Raw genomic sequence first — 15,920 nt, 5'->3', positions numbered from 1 at the left:
ACCTGACTCTGGAGCTCATGGTTTGGCCTTGGAAACCAGGAGCTAAGAGTTCAACTCTCTCAGCAGCCCTGGCAAAGCAGCTGGATCTTGGAATCTCTCTGCTATTCTAATTTTGGTTGGAAAGGGGGCCTGGGTAAAAAGAGCTTCACATATACGGCACAGCAGCCAAATGGAGAAACTGCACCCACCTACAGCTCACAGCTAGGTGAGCAGCACCCTCAGCTGGAGACCTTCTTTCCACGAGCGATGCGTCAGGAGCACAGGAATGCTGGTGTCGTACAATGGCTAGGTGCTAGGAATGACGAATGCAGGTCATAGCGACAGGGTGGGGGACTCTCCTGGGAAGCAGTGACAAACAGATTTGGGAGTCATGGTGGAACATGAGCTCCCCCTGAGACACGGGAATCTCGGATAGCAAAGGGAGGTTCTAGTATTTCTGTGACAACTATTGGAATACTGTGGCCAGTTCTGCTGTCTGCAATTTGATAACATTGGAAAGCTTCAGAGAATAGCTGTGAGAATGATTAAGGGATTAGAAAACATGTCGGACTCAATGAGTTCTAACAACAAAAAAGCTAAGGGGTGACTTGATCACAGTCTGTAAGTACCTACATAGGGAACAAAAACTGTGATATGTGTTTGATCTGGCAGACAAAGTTGATGTTGAAGCTGGATTAATTCAGACTGGAAATAAGGCATAGTATTTGTAAAAGGGAGGGTAATTAAGCCATTGGAGCGCTTTATCAAGGGCTGTGGTGGTTTCTCCAACACTGGCAGTTTTAAAATCAAGACTAGGTGGTTTTTAAGAAACATCCCAAGGTTCAAACAGGAATTATTTCAGGGCAGGTCTATGGTCTGTTATACTGGAAATCAGAGTAGATGATCACAGTGGTCCCTTCTGGTCTTGTGATCTATAAGCCTGAGGTTATGTCTACACCACTGAGGCACAGCTACAGGGATGCAGCCATGTTACTGTCATAGGCGCTGAATCCGTCCAGGTCTGGAGCACTGATGGAAAAAAAAGCGGGTGTTTAGCACCCACCGGCAGCTAAGTCCACCCTCCCTCCCAGTGCCTCACGTCCCCCACGATCAGCTGTTCTACGGCATGCAAGAGGTGCTGGCAGGGAGAGGGAAGAGTGGGGACAGGGCATGCTCGGGGAAGAGAAGAGGTGAAAAGGGGATGGGCTCTTGGGCGAAGAGGTGGAGAGAGAGAGTGTGAGCAAGTGAGTGAGTTTTTCCCATTGGTGTAATTAGTTCACGCCCTCAAAAGGCAGCAGCAAAGTCAACGGAAGAATTCACTTGGCCTGTTAAGATGAGCAACAAATTATGCTGAGCTCTGTGGAATTGCAAAGGATGTTGTAGCATCTCAGTCACTTCCTGATTCTGGGGCTAATCGTACAGGCTCTACTCACCTTTCTGGAGAGACCTCCTAAAAAACCCTGGATCACCTCAACAGGCCTCCTGTCAGGAGCCCATTGCTCCTTTTGGACAGGAATTTCATGGAAATTGGACAAAGAATGAATAAAATGAGTTGTCTGGATTTACAACTAAGCTTGGTGAGCTTTGCAGACATGTACATTAAAAGCAGGAATTAAAGACAGTATGATCCAGAAATAGATTTGTTTAATTGCACTTTTATTTTTTAGGTTTTATCAAATCTGTATAAGAGACAAAGACATAGCATTTGTTATACAGTTAGTGGTGTTTCCAGTGGGGGACAGTTTCCACAGACATGTTGATTCCAAAGATCACACTTAAAGGACAGATACAGAGAGACCATCACAATGAAGGGAGACTTCTGGAAAACCTGGTTTACATGTGTTAATCCCTTTGCTCTTACACATTTATTCCATACTTTGACTTTAGATAGCTTCTACTTGAGAGCAACGTGCTCTACCCCAAGCTAAAGGACTTATGTGAAACAAGTGTTTACACTTCAGTACATTGGCTGGTTCACAGGAGTTAGTCCTTCTCATATTTTTAGTTAAATTTGGCTACTTATTCCATTTTTATTCACTAAAACAAAGCAGCCCTTGGGTATTGAGTCACTGCTGTCAATCAAGTTTGTACTCTGCACTGCCTGAGTTAAAATAAGTTATTCTATATTTAATGGAACACTTGCAAATTTTGCTCAGGTATTTTTGTAAAAGTGTTCACAGAACCAAGAACAGATCTAAACAGTTTCCATTATGCTATTATAATTTAAGTGGAAGTGTTTGTTTTTAAAAGCAATTTATTCCCTCCCCTCATGTGCAATATTTGCAACTCAAAATGCTGCAGGGTTGTGTACAGGAGAGACCCAGGAAGTGAAATGACTAGAAAATGAACATAAATAAGACTGAAACTTCACAGCTGAGTGAAAAGTAAACAGAGCACAAAGAATGAAAATTGGATTTACAAATTCTGTTCCAATAACCTATGGTGTCCTGAATAAGCCAGTTAAGATATATACATCCTCATCTATAATTTAATAGTGCCCCTTTAATCTAAGGCGTTCTAGTTTATACTACAATCCTGCCACGTTTAGCAGCAGAGAGAAAAGGCACAGCAGACTGGCAAATGACTGCCCAGAGTAACTGCCTCCTCTGTCTGGACAGGGAGCCCACTAACTTCTTGTCGTCTGTAGTGCTGTTGTTGTGGGTTTTCTATTGCCAATGGCAAAGTGCAGCCTCAGATGATCTAACCAGCATCAGAGATGGACATACATGATGTGAATGAAGTACGGACGTGGGTGCAAGCAGACTGTGTGGTGACCAGACTGCGCCTTCTGTGGGACTGGTGGGGAGTGCTAACAGCCAGGGGTTGTGGGACACAACGGTTTCACGGAGTCAGATTTTGCAGTGAGTAGGAGGCAAAAAGTTTTGTTGTGCAGATATTTATCCTAATCAGAACTGCACTGCTGCCAAGTGCCACACACAGTTAAATGGTCAATGGGAGCTGCAAATTGTTCTGTTTCACTGCACCTGTACACTTGGTAAGCAACAGGCTGCCTCTTCTGCAGGCTTTTCGGCTTGTGGTTTGGTCAGGCTAGTGGGACAGCTCAGCCCTAAAAGCATGAAGGTTCACAATAGGCAGAGGGGCTAGGAGAAAGGCAATCTCAGTCTCGCCCTTGATCCTACACTCAGCCAGCCTGGTGCCTCCATTGGCAGGGGATTGTGGATTAGTTTTACAGGATGTGCGGGCACACACATTAAGAACATACTGCATACACATGAACATACTATAACCCTTCAGTGTCACTCATTTTAGTGAGGGAGGGTAAAGGGATTTAGCTTCTCACAAAGGGAAACACTAGAGGAGTCTTTAAAGCACTTACTAGAAGCTGCAGGTCCATATTTAACAGAATATTCGTTCTCCTGGCACTCTGGTCTCAGCCCATCAGAGCTCCATGGCGCTGTGATGCATTCACAGCCTTTGCAGAGTAGCCCTTGGCTCAGGCAGCACCACTGATTGCTTTCTACAGCTCAGTGTTCAACACTCAACGCCTGTGTTACCTCAACTCCTTCCGTTTCCACAAGGCATGTGTGAGAGCAGGAAATACTCGGATTAGAAGTCTCCATAGTAACCTACTCCATGTACTTTCAATTGGCATCTAACTGCTCGGTGAGCATGTTTGTGATGGCCGGATGTGAAGCCCTGCAGGTGGATCCAGAAGTGTCTAGTGAAGGGTTAATCTGACATCCCACAGATCTTTGGAATTCCATATTTGTTGTTTTAGTATCAATTGTACTGGGAAAGGAGCAATTTTCTCTGCCCTGTTTTCGTCACTGTATCTGCTGCAGAATCCTGCCAGACTTGCTTATTCCAGAACTGGTTACAAAATTCATACTTACATCAGAGTTTCAGATTAACAAATTGATGGCTCACACAAAAGGACAGCGACAGGAACATGCAGGACGAGTGGCTGGCTGCTTAAACTTGCCCATAAACTGGGCTAGCTGATCGTGCCAGCGAGATTGGGTCCAACTGCCCAGCAGCGCTGTCACTTGCTGACAGCCCCAGTTAACTTGCAACCTTGGGACTTTGGAGAGTCCCAAGCCTGTTCCATTTACATCCCAAGGAAATGCAGCTGGTAAGTCCAAAATACGCTTGAGAAGAGGCCATGTGCCCAAAGGGGAAGCTCACAGGCTTGCTTGCCACATCCAAATCATCTTCCAGCTCTTCATCCCAGCCAGTCCAGGTCATCATCATCGTCATCATCCCCAAAGAGTGGGGTTGGGGGAGGGTGCCCTTTCATGCTCTGAAAGCCCAAATGGAAAGCAGGGTTAGATTATTAGAGTTCAGTCTCCGTACAGCAGGGGTGGGCACATTTTTGGCCAGATGTAGGAGATCCAGGTTCACTTCCCTTCTCCCTGCCCAAGGGGAGAAGAGATTTGAACAGGGACCTCTCCTTCTCCCCTACAGGCAGGGGGTGGAGATTGAACCTGCATCACCCACATCCCAGGATAGTGCTGTAACCACTAGGCTCTAGGATATTCCAGTGTGAGGCTCCCTCTCTCTCCTGCTGAAGCTGTTGCACTGTGGATAACTAATGAAAAAAGTGATCAGAGCTAGGGGACTGGACCCAGGACCTCCTACCTCCCAGGCTGGGGCTCTAATCACCAGACCACACTCCCTGCCCCCCCTCCCCTGGGATGATTATCCCCAGCCAGTGGAACAAATATTTAAAATAGTCATTGGGCCAGAGAGAGTGGGAATGACTCCATAGCCCAGCAGTCAGAGCACCCACCTGGGAGGTGGGATATCCCAACTCCAGTCCCACAGCTTCCATCACTCCATCATTAGTTATCCACAGTGGAATAGCTTCTACAGGAGAGACTGAGGGAGTCCCACATCATACTACCCCAGCTCTGTGGTTAGAGTCTTCTCCTGAGAGGTGGGAGATCCCTGTCCAAGTGCTTTCTCCCCGCCACGCCCCTCTCTGCTGGGAATTCAACTTGGGTCTCCCACACACCCCAAGCAATTCTCTAAGCACTGAGCACCACCACCTCCTCCTGGATTTTGTATGAGACCTAATCCAGCAGGTAGCCTCTGAGCATGCCGACCGGAATGGGCCTCGACTTAGGCGGACCAACGCCTGTCTTCCCCGGTTCGCAAAGCGCCCTCAGGCTTAGGTGGGAGACAGGCACTTGAATGCCTAGAGGGAGGCAGCAGTGCACATACCCCAGGATCTAGAACTCAGGTGTCTAGGGAACGTTTCCAGTGGAAGGTGAGGCACCTACAGTGTTAGGTGACAGCCAAGCAGGAGTTTCCCTTAGCTTTTAGGCCCAACCTGGACCCAACCTGACTGGAGCCCCCAAGGGTCGAGCTGTTTTCTTAGAATATCAGGGTTGGAAGGGACCCCAGGAGGTCATCTAGTCCAACCCCCTGCTCAAAGCAGGACCAACCCCCCAATTTTTGCCCTAGATCCCTAAATGGCCCCCTCAAGGATTGAGCTCACAACCCTGGGCTTAGCAGGCCAGTGCTCAAACCACTGAGCTATTCCTCCCCCCTGAATCCAATCCCATTTCAATCCAATCCCGACACTTCCCCTCAAACCTAAACTGTTGTTACTGCTGCAGTGCCTCCTGCCCCTACGGCTGGCATGGCAGCAGCTGCATGCCTTGATCCTTCCATCTGCTGCTCCCTGCTGCAGAGTGCGCTGCGACTCTTTGGTGCACTCCATACCGCAATGCACACAGTGCAATGAGGTGGTGAAGGATGGCAGGAGCAGGGCATGCAGCTGCCATCACCCAACCACATGGGCAGGAGGAGGGGAGCTTCACAATCCAACCCTGAGAGAGTCCAGCTGTTTTTACATCCATCCCAAACCTGACACTCGTAGTCCCGTCCAACTGGGTGTGGGTCAGGGTGCAGGGATCTAGTTTTGTGGACTGCAGTGGTGCTGCGTATAGAAACCTGAACTCCAGAGTTAGGCACCTAAGTTACTTTGTGAATCACACCCCAAGTTCTTACCACTTCTTCCTCATCCTCCTCTTCGGGTGAAACTCCAGGCTTTAGTGGTTTATGGGTTGCAACTTTGAACAAGTCATCGTCGTTCTCAGCGAGACTAGAAAAGGACAGAGAATTAAAAGAATCTAATTCTCAGTGTGGGAAAGGAAGCCAAGAGCAATTTGCCTGCACTTTAGGAATAAGCTCTAGTCCCACCACTCAGGTTTGTATAGTAGTAACAGGCTACTCATGGATGTGTGAAACTAGTTGGGGCTTATACAGTAAAGTAACAGGACTCCCCTTTAGGCCGCCAGGAGTGGAACTTCACAATAGCTAGCTGTTGATAACAGCTGATCACTGATTCAGCTAGAAACAAGGGACAATGATCATACTGACTGCCCAGTTTGTAGTGCAGCACTGCAATCACCTACCCCGGAGGTCTCAGCCATACTAGCACTTTTCAGTTTCTCCCCTGGAGACAGCACTAGACTGGACACCTGCAGCTCCTAATATTTTAGCCACCATTGTTTAGATTTGCGCTGAACAAGTACCTAGCTGCCCGGCCAGCCCAGCCTCGCACACTGCCCGGCCAGCCCAGCCTCGCACACTGCCCTGCACCAACGGGTAACAGCACCAGCTGCCGGATGTTTAGGCCACACTAGCCCACCACCAGTGGCAGGGCAACTGCACAACAGTGGGAAACTGAGAAAGGAGCTACTGTAGCCACAGAACTCTCCAACCACCACTAACCTGGAATCCTTCTGCTTGGGGCTAGATGCCAGTCCTTGGGGTTCTGTAGTTTTGTGGTTGGTGGCTGGATCCTTCTCTGCCATCTCAGATGTTAACTCAGAAATGCTAGTACCCATTTCAGAGCTGGGTGCATCTGGAATTCCCAGACAACTGCCCCACTCTGCACTTTTCAGAGGCAGGGATTCCAGTCCTCCTGCAGGCTCCTCTGCCTTGTGCTCTGTAGCTGGGGTTTCCGAAGGCATGGCCTCTTCCACTGCTTCCAGCTTTGTGTCTAGAATAGAGGGCTCTGGAGTTTCTGCCTGAACAGATGCTACTTTTTGTGAGCTGCGTTCATGCTGAGCTATCCCACTGGGAGCACTTGCCTGCCTTTGCTCAGCCAGTACAGAGTCTACATCCTCCTCAGGATCCACCAGCCCTTGGCTGGGCTTTACTGGCTGAACCGATTCAGAGAAGGTATGCTCTTCATGCATTTCCTGGATCATCTTCACTTCTGATGCTGTAGTGTTCTGGGTCCTCTGCTTTTCCTCAGGAGATCTGGGAGGTGTAGCAATACCAGCAGACTCACCTGCTGGTTTAGTTGGACACACAGTGCTTGGTGCTGGCCCATATTGGACAGCACCTTTATGGTCCTCCTTCGTTTTTGGTGGGCTTTCCGGTTTCCTCTCTCCAGTTCTAGGCTCCTCCTCCTCGTCACTGTTGCTCTCTCGCCTCTCCTGTTGTCTGCTGAGCAGCTGCAGAGTTACAGTCTGGAAAACAAAGGAAAAGGCAAGGGAGTGTTAATCACTAGAGATACAAACCACCATGACTGTTTGTAACAGCTGCTGATCCACTGAAGGAAGGAAAGTCTCTTGATGCTTTAATATGGAAGAGGATCATCCAGCCAGATGCACTTGAGTGGTGCTTGTTTAGCTGGGCCTCTGAGGCATTTTCAGATCAGTTCCTACACTCTTGCAGAAGGCAACTATCTAAGGTAGAAACTGCACTTGAACTCTGAGAAGATTGCAGCGAAGATTAGACAAGCATCAGGCAGCCCTAATCCCCAAAGAGGCAGGCATTGCATTACCTGCAAATGGGAAAACAAAGGCTGGGCGGGACACAGCAAGTCACTGTCTGTTCTTGGAACTGAGGGGAGATGAAATTAAAAACTCGTTTCCTAACTCCTGGTTTCTAGCCACTAGGCAACAGTGTCCAGTTACACAGCACAGGCTGCAGGCGCAGAGTCCTTCTTCCTTCCCCCAGCCAATGGGGCTTGAAACCAACCCAGGAAGCGCACTTTGGGGAGATGAGACTTTCAACTTTGCCCTCTCTGCTGAGCCTCCCAACAAAGCAGCCACTGAGCAGACATGTTTTCTCCACCCAACTCCCACTACGGCCAATACTCAGCATCCCACCTGTTGACATGTTCAGGACTGAGTCATGTCCTGAAGGTCAAAGGTCATATCTCATCCTGAATGCTCTCAGCTCCCAACCCTTCCTTCCCCTACCCCCAAGTGCCAACACAGGAAGCACTTGTCCAATTCACTTCTGGCTGTGTAAACGTTCTACTGACGCCCCAAACCTAACCTGACAATCCTGAGGCTGCTACATGTGTGGGGATTCTGGGCAGAGACAATCTACCGAAAACTGTTTTCTCTCAAGTTGATCTGAGAGGGAAGAGTGGGTACAGCAGGCAGCTGGGTTTTGGAAAAGTGCCATGTGTACTTTCTAAAGTACATTGGGAAGGGCAAGAGCAAACATCTTAAATTCAAGTCAGCAAAAAGCCAACATGAACTCAGTCCTCTCAGCTAGGTACCCACCTCCAATGCCCATATTCTGACTGATCCACTTCCTCCAGTACCACAGTGACAGCTTGCATTGTTGCACTTGGTAATTTTTATCTCTAAAAGAAATAATCCAAGTTCTTGTGCCCAGTTTCCCTTAATATTAAATCTAATTAAACCATCCTTGTCTTATTTAGCCTATCCCCTACTGCCTTGTGAAAGCTCAACGAGAATGTTGAACATATCAGGTGCATTGTCCTAGTTTCTCTGGGAGAAGAGGTTCCCATATTTTACTGTCCCTCACTGTTGTATCTCCTCCCATTATTTTATAATACCCTTTTTATCATGGTTACTAATCACAGCTTCACACTATTCCAGACCCCGGCTAGAGGTACACGTGTTCTTTTGGCCCAAGACTCATTCTCACCGTTGCTGGTTTGTATCCCATCAGTACTGTACCTTGATGGTGTTCATGACAACACCAAGAACCGCTTTGCCACTGTACGACTCCTCCAGCTCAAATTCACCCCTCAAAGTCTGAAATACCCCATTCATGATCTTTTTCACCTGAGAACAATGAAGAGGAGCATATAAACATGATATCTGCATCATTTGGAACATGTAAGAAAGAATGGGTCACCAAACCAACATCGTAGGCTTCTCCATACAGCTGAACAGTCAAGTCAAGAGGGCCCACAGTTCTGTTTTAAGAGACTGCACCTTTCACATTAGGCATGCCAGGGCTGGAGACTGTCAGGTGCAAATGGTACGTCACCCCAGAGCTGGAGGTGACTACCAGGATTTTCATTCTTTAAGTAGTACAGAAAATTCTTTTCTGGGTGTCTGCCTGGTGAATCTTGCCCACATGCTCAGGGTTCAGCTGATTGCCATATCTGGGGTTGGGAAGGAATTTTCCTCCAGGGCAGATTGGAAGAGGTTTTTCGCCTTCCTCTGTAGCATGGGGCACGGGTCACTTGCTGGAGGATTCTCTGCTCCTTGAAATCTTTAAACCATGATCTGAGGACTTCAATAGCTCAGACATAGGTGAGAGGTTTTTCGCAGGAGTGGGTGGGTGAGATTCTGTGGCCTGCGTTGTGCAGGAGGTCAGATTAGATGATCATAATGGTCCCTTCTGACCTTAGTATCTATGAATCTATGAGTTGTAATCTGTATTGAGGGGTCAGGACTTCACACCAGGAGTCACACTGCATCTTTCCCTCCAAGGCCCCTGATAGGAGTAGTACTCTACACAGGAACAAGCTCATCCTCTGGGTACGCTTCCCCCAAAGAATAAGGTACTGCCATGTGTTTAATAAATAACTCTCCCCCTACCTAGGGAAAAAGTTCAGGGTACACATGGAGTAGAGAGAACTTCTCTGATGAGGGTAAACCAGACCACCCTGGCTGGGCCAGCTCACCTCCTCTGTAGTGTCTGCAGGCGGAGATCTCTCCTGATTTTCTAGTACAGAACCCTTCTCCAGCTCCCTGATACGCTCTTCATAGCGAGCCTTCAGGGCAGCAACATGGGACTGTAGGACTGAATACTGTCAAAGGAAACAGGAAGTCAGAGCAGCTCAATAGGTCCTCACTGACATTCACATCTTGCTACTGCTGTGCCCAGTTTGCAGCAGGACAGGTTAGTGACAGAAGCACATTTGTTCACAATGCCATGATTTTTTAGATCTCTTGCAAAGACAAACAAAAAACCAACAACAAAAGCCTAAAATTTGCAGAGAGCTCCTAACAGGCAGAACGCACACAAGCTGCAATTTTCTCCTGTTCCTGATTAAAGCAGCTTTATGCAGGATTTCACTAGCTGAGGCATTTACAAAACTCCCTCAGAATTGTCCCAGCAACAGCCACCATCGCCCCACCCCTGTGAAGATAATAGTCATGCTGGGAAGGAAGAGCCTGTGGACTCCCCCAACCCTGGGATATCAAGGAGGGGACATGACTGCACTGGGATGCTATGCAGCAGCATTCTCTGGTAGAAGGGCTAGATCCTGTCACTGGGCCCATATCAGCCACTCGAAGCAACACAAAGCTCTCCCCTTCTCCCAACGGGACAACATCGGTGGCCTCAGTCAAGATAATACATAAGTGAGGGTTGGCCTCAGCGTTCACCCTTTACCTTCTCGTTGATCGGCCCCAGTTGCGCCAGCTGCTCCTGAAACACAAAGAGTTTCTGCTCCTCAACATTTCTAGAGCGTTTCAGAGTGGAGAGCTGAAAAAAGAAACAAAAAATTATAAGAACATACATAAGAACGGCCATACTGAGTCAGACCAAAGGCCCACCTAGCCTTTCCGACAGTGGTCAATGCCAGGTGCTTCAGAGGCAATGAACGGAACAGGTAATCATCAAGTGATCCATCCCCTCTCATCCATTCCCAGCTTCTGCCAAACACAGTCTAGGGACACCATCCCTGCCCATCCTAAGCCATTGATGGACCTATCCTCCATCAATTTATGTAGTTCTTTTTTGAACCTGTTATAGTTTTGGCCTTCACAACATCCTCTGGCAAAGAGTTCCACAGGTTGACTGTGCATTGTGTGAAGAAATACTTCCTTTTGTTTGTTTTAAAACCTGCTGCCCATTAATTTCATTTGGTGACCCCTAGTTCTTGTGTTATGTGAAGGAATAAACACTTCCTTATTTACTTTCTCCACACCTGTCATGATTTTATAGACTTCTATCATATCCCCCCATTAGTCGTCTCTTTTCCAAGCTGAAAAGTACCAGTTTTATTAATCTCTCTTCATATGGCAGCTGTTCCATACCCCTAATAATTTTTGTTGCCCTTTTCTGAACCTTTTCCAATTCTAATACATCTTTTTTGAGATGGGGCGACCACATCTGCACACAGTATTCAAGATGTGGGCGTACCATGGATTTATATGGAGGCAATAGGATATTTTCTGTCTTATTATCTATCCCTTTCTTAAGGATTCCCAACATTCTGTTCACTTTGACTGCCGCTGCACATTCTCTGAAAACATCCACTCAGCCATCCACAATGACTCCAAGATCTCTTTCTTGAGTGGTTACAGCTAATTTAGACCCAATCATTTTATATGTCTAGTTGGGATTATGTTTTCAATGTGCATTACTTTCCTTTTATCTACATTGAATTTCATCTGCAATTTTGTTGCCCCTAGTCACCCAGTTTTGTGAGATCCTTTTGTAACTCTTCACAGTCTGTTTTGGACTTAACTATTGTGACAAAGCTCTGTCCTTGGCTCCGTGGGTTCCGCATTTCCTGGAGGATTTCGCTAGCCTCAGAGGCTCAATGACACTCCACGTAACCCTTCTTTCTCTAGAGACAAGGGTCACAGTCTACTGAGCCATTTTCATCATAAGCCAGCGAGGGAGGTGAGGAGAAGTTATCCTTCCTTGCACAGTCTCTGTTGTCTCCCAGTCTCAGTGATTAATCAGGGGGCAAAGGGGTCCCACCCTCTACTCCGGGCTCCAGCCCAGGGACCCTAATAGTATCAGCTATGGTAGCTGACCTTTTAGAAACATGACATATACAATTCCCTGGGCTACTTCCCCCACAGCAGCCCTCACTTCCTCAAGCTCCGCTTCACCCTTACCTCAGGGCCTCCTTCCTTGTGCCTGATATGGTGTGTACTACTCAGCCTCTCCAACAGCGCAACTTCCTCCCACAGCTCCTGACATGCACACCCACCTGACTGACTGGGAGGCTTTTAACTAGTTTCAGCCAGCCCCTGATTGGCTTCAGGTGTCCCAATCAACCTAGCATTCTCCCTGCCTTCTGGAAAGTTCTTAATTGGCCCCAGGTGTCTTAATTGACCTGGAGCAGCTTCCATTTCACTTAACCTGGTACCAGGGATTTGTTTAGCCTGAAGCTAATATATCTGTCTCCCACTACTTTTCTATAGCCATCTGGCCTTGCCCCATCACACTATCTTGAGTAGTTTTGTATCATCTGCAAATTTTGCCACCTCACTGTTTACCCGCTTTTCCAGATCATTTATGAATATGTTGAATAGGACTGGTCCCAGTACAGACCCTTGGGGAACACCACTATTTATGTCTCTCCAGTCTGGAAACGGACCATTTATTCCTACCCTTTGTTTCCCATCTTTTAATCAGTTACCAATCCATGAGAGGATCTTCCCTCTTATCCCATGACCGCTTACTTTGCTTAAGAGTCTTTGGTGAGGGACCTTGTCAAAGGCTTTCTGAACATCTAAGTACACTGTATCCACTGGATCACCCCTGTCCACATGCTTGTTGACCCCCTGTGACGAAGTGGGACTGTTCTTAATGTTTCCTCCGAATATTGTGGGGGTGCCTCAGTTTCCCCTATGCAGTTCTTAAGTATCTAGGGGGTGGGAGAAGGGTGTATGATCATTGCAGAGCCCTAGAGGGCAGGTGTGTACAGGGGTCTGGACACAGAGGATGGCCGACACCCTGTTTCCTGGCAACTGATGGCCTGAGCCCTTCCCCCCTGCAAGGTGAGAGCTAAAGGGTTGGAGAACAAAGGAATCAGGTGACCTCCTGGCTCGGGAAAGGAACAAAGCCCAGAGGAGGAGGGGCTGGGGGGAGTTTCAGTTTGGGGCTGGCTGGGACATGGAGTGAAGTGCAGACGTGGTTGTCTGGCTCACTGCCCCCCCCTCAAAATGGACCCAGCTGAGGGGTCCTGTTCTCTGCACCTGCAAGCTCTGTTTTAGACCATGTTCCTGTCATCTAATAAACCTCTGTTTTACTGGCTGGCTGAGAGTCAAGTCTGACTGCGAAGTTGGGGTGCAGGACCCTCTGGCTTCCCCAGGAGCCCTGCCTGAGCGGACTCGCTGGGGGAAGCGCACGGAGGGGCAGAGGATGCTGAATGCTCCGAGGTCAGACCCAGGAAGGTGGAAGCTGTGTGAGCTGCGTGTCCTGAAGACAGGCTGCTCACAGAAAGGCGACTGCCCCAGAGTCCTGACTGGCTTCATGGGGAGCAGTTCCAGAGTATCGCCCAGGGACTCCGTGACACCCCCTCAAAGAATTCTAGTACATTGATGAGGCATAGTTTCCCTTTACAAAAGCCACACTGACTCTTCCCCAACAAATGATGTTCATCTGTGTCTGACAATTCTGTTCTTTATTTTAGTTTCAACCAGCTTGCCCAGTACTGAGTCAGGCTTACTGGGCTGTAATTGCTAGGATCACCTCTGGAGTCTTTTTAAAAACTTGGCATCACATTAGCTATCCTCCAGTCATCTGGTACAGAAGCTGATTTAAATAGGTTACACCAGAGTTGTTAGTTCTGTAATTTCACATTTGAGTTCCTTCAGAACTCTTGGGTGAATACCATCTGGTCCTGGTGACTTATTACTGTTTAATTTATCAATTTGTTCCAAAACCTCCTCTAATGACACCTCAATCTCCTCAGATTTGTCACCTAAAAAGAAAGGCTCAGGTTTGGGAATCTCCCTCACACCCTCAGTTGTGAAGACCGATGCAAAGAATTCATTTAGTTTCTCTGCAATGGCCTTATTGTCCTTGACTGCTCCTTTATCATCTCGATCCTCTAATGGCCCCACTGGTTGTTTAGCAGGCTTCCTGCTTCTGATGTACTTACCATTTTTTTTGGTATTACTTTGAGTCTTTGGCTAGCTGTTCTTCACATTCTTTACTGACCTTTCTAATTACACTTTTACACTTTACTTGTCAGAGTTTATGCTCTTTTCTATTTTCCTCAATAAGATTTAACTTCCACCTTTTTAAAGGATGCTCTTTTGCCTCTCACTGCTTCTTTTACTTTGTTGTTTAGCTATGGTGGCACTTTTTTGGTTCTTTATGTTTAATTTAATCAGCAGCAGAGATGCATTTTACTATTCCCTTTCCACCAGACCTATCAGACCTTTCCCCTCAGAAAAACTGTCATGCTCGGTAGACATCAGCTGCAGCATTTCCCGCTAGCTAATTCTGTCCTGAGGTCAGCATGCCCCTTCTCTGCCCCATACAGAACCCCTGCTAATACATCAACAGCCAGTCTCCTCGTTAATCCCAACCACCCAGGAGTTAAGGGGGGCAACATCCAGACACATCCTCCAGCCAAGAGGGGAACCATCATCTCCTCTGAGAAGCCAGGAAACTGAAAACACTAGCCACACCAAGGTGGCAGAGCACTCCTGGGTACGTGATTCCCCACTACACCCCTCCCATTTGCTTCCGAAGGACAACAGCATGTGGGAAGGAGGTGGAGAAGTGAATGTATAGACAAGTGGTTAGCAAGGGAGGGCAGTCTACCTTCTCTTCCAGCTGGGTGATGCACTGCTGTTGGGAGTCTCTCTGTTCACACACCTCCTGATACTGCCGTAAGTGCTGCTCCTTGGCAGAGGCCAGCATGCGCTCACATTTTGCTTCCCACTCAGATTCCAGCTCTGCCTGAATGAGTGACAGCTGCCCATGAAGTAACAGAAGTGATTAGCAGGGAACTACCAATACATGACAGTCACATTCACTCTTATGAGCAGAGAATTCTGGGGTGGGGCCGGAGCAAGGCAAATTCTCCTACCTAGTTCTGCCATCTTGGGGTTGGTGTTCTATCCCTGCACCATTTCCTCCTCACACAAAGCACAATTCTATCCTCCATGGGAGGGCAATTCTCTAATGCTGGCTCAGATTGCAGCCCCTTGCTTCACCAGTTGCTGTTGCTATTTGAAGGGTCCCCAACAGCGATGGAGCCCCGTTCACCCTTCCCTCTACCAACAACTCTACTCTTCCCCAACTCCACTCTGACCAGTTAAAAAGGAGCTCTGCTCTGTTGGCACAAGGGTGTACGCCTTTTGGCTATCTTCTGATCACTGCATCATTTGCTCTGGAAGACCAAGCAGGCAAGATTTGCACTCATCAGGACTGAGGCTTCTCCTGTTGCCCCAAAGCCACATAACAGCTGGCTGGAGACCAAACTCAGAATCACAGCCCATTCTTTTGAAGTTAGGAGCCTTCCTTACTCCCCACCTAGTATAGTTTTCTGTCTGCCTGGGTTACGTAGTTCTTTGGAGTCATCGGTAAGAATCCTGGAGCAGGAGGTAAAGGCAAAGCCAACAAAGGCCAGCAAAGCAGAGGAGAAGCACTGGAGACAAATCCCCTTAGCGAAGCAGGGTGCTATTTCTTCATTGAGCAACTGATGCAGCTTTATCCAATGTGTATTTGCAATCTATAATCAACAGGCTTTCCAGCTGGAACTCTCACAAACCTATCCAGTGGGAGGAGGTCCCCTCACCTGCTCTGCTGCTGCTTGATCAGTTGAAGTCCGTGCCTTCTTCAGGAGCTGTCGAAGTTTGTTCAGTTCTTCCTGGTAGGACCTGCGAATCTCATCCATCTCTTCCTCAGCCTGGCTTCTCTCCAAGAGGGATTTCTTCTTCCTCTCAACAAGATTCTGGAGAACAGATAGTATGTCTGAGCACAGGTCTGGACTGCATCCAGATAGTGTCTCATCCCCTGGGGCACTGTGGGCAATCTCATTG

At 47.9% G+C, this 15,920-nt stretch overlaps 1 protein-coding gene across 23 annotated transcripts in view; it reads right to left on the bottom strand.

The window, feature by feature from the left end:
• Positions 1–1,614: 1,614 nt before the first annotated feature.
• FKBP15 (FKBP prolyl isomerase family member 15) overlaps positions 1,615–15,920 on the bottom strand; it is an 85,982-nt gene continuing 71,676 nt past the window's right edge. For 18 of the 23 annotated variants that reach the window (XM_037879438.2, XM_043530624.1, XM_037879437.2 and 15 more), the window contains 8 exons: positions 15,677–15,832; positions 14,698–14,850; positions 10,573–10,665; positions 9,860–9,985; positions 8,901–9,008; positions 6,682–7,427; positions 5,956–6,049; positions 1,615–4,240 (listed from right to left, as the gene is read on the bottom strand). In XM_037879438.2, coding sequence (XP_037735366.1) covers positions 4,163–4,240; positions 5,956–6,049; positions 6,682–7,427; positions 8,901–9,008; positions 9,860–9,985; positions 10,573–10,665; positions 14,698–14,850; positions 15,677–15,832 — 1,554 coding nt within the window. In that variant the 3' untranslated portion in view covers positions 1,615–4,162. The remainder of the gene's footprint in view (positions 4,241–5,955; positions 6,050–6,681; positions 7,428–8,900; positions 9,009–9,859; positions 9,986–10,572; positions 10,666–14,697; positions 14,851–15,676; positions 15,833–15,920) is intronic. The other 5 variants (XM_043530628.1, XM_043530629.1, XM_043530620.1 and 2 more) reach the window with 1 other exon arrangement.

The sequence above is a fragment of the Chelonia mydas genome, chromosome 16, assembly GCF_015237465.2.
Source record: "Chelonia mydas isolate rCheMyd1 chromosome 16, rCheMyd1.pri.v2, whole genome shotgun sequence".
NCBI lineage: Eukaryota > Metazoa > Chordata > Testudines > Cheloniidae > Chelonia > Chelonia mydas.
The sequence above is the reverse complement of the archived record's forward strand: the minus strand, read 5'-3'. Positions and strand labels throughout refer to the sequence as shown.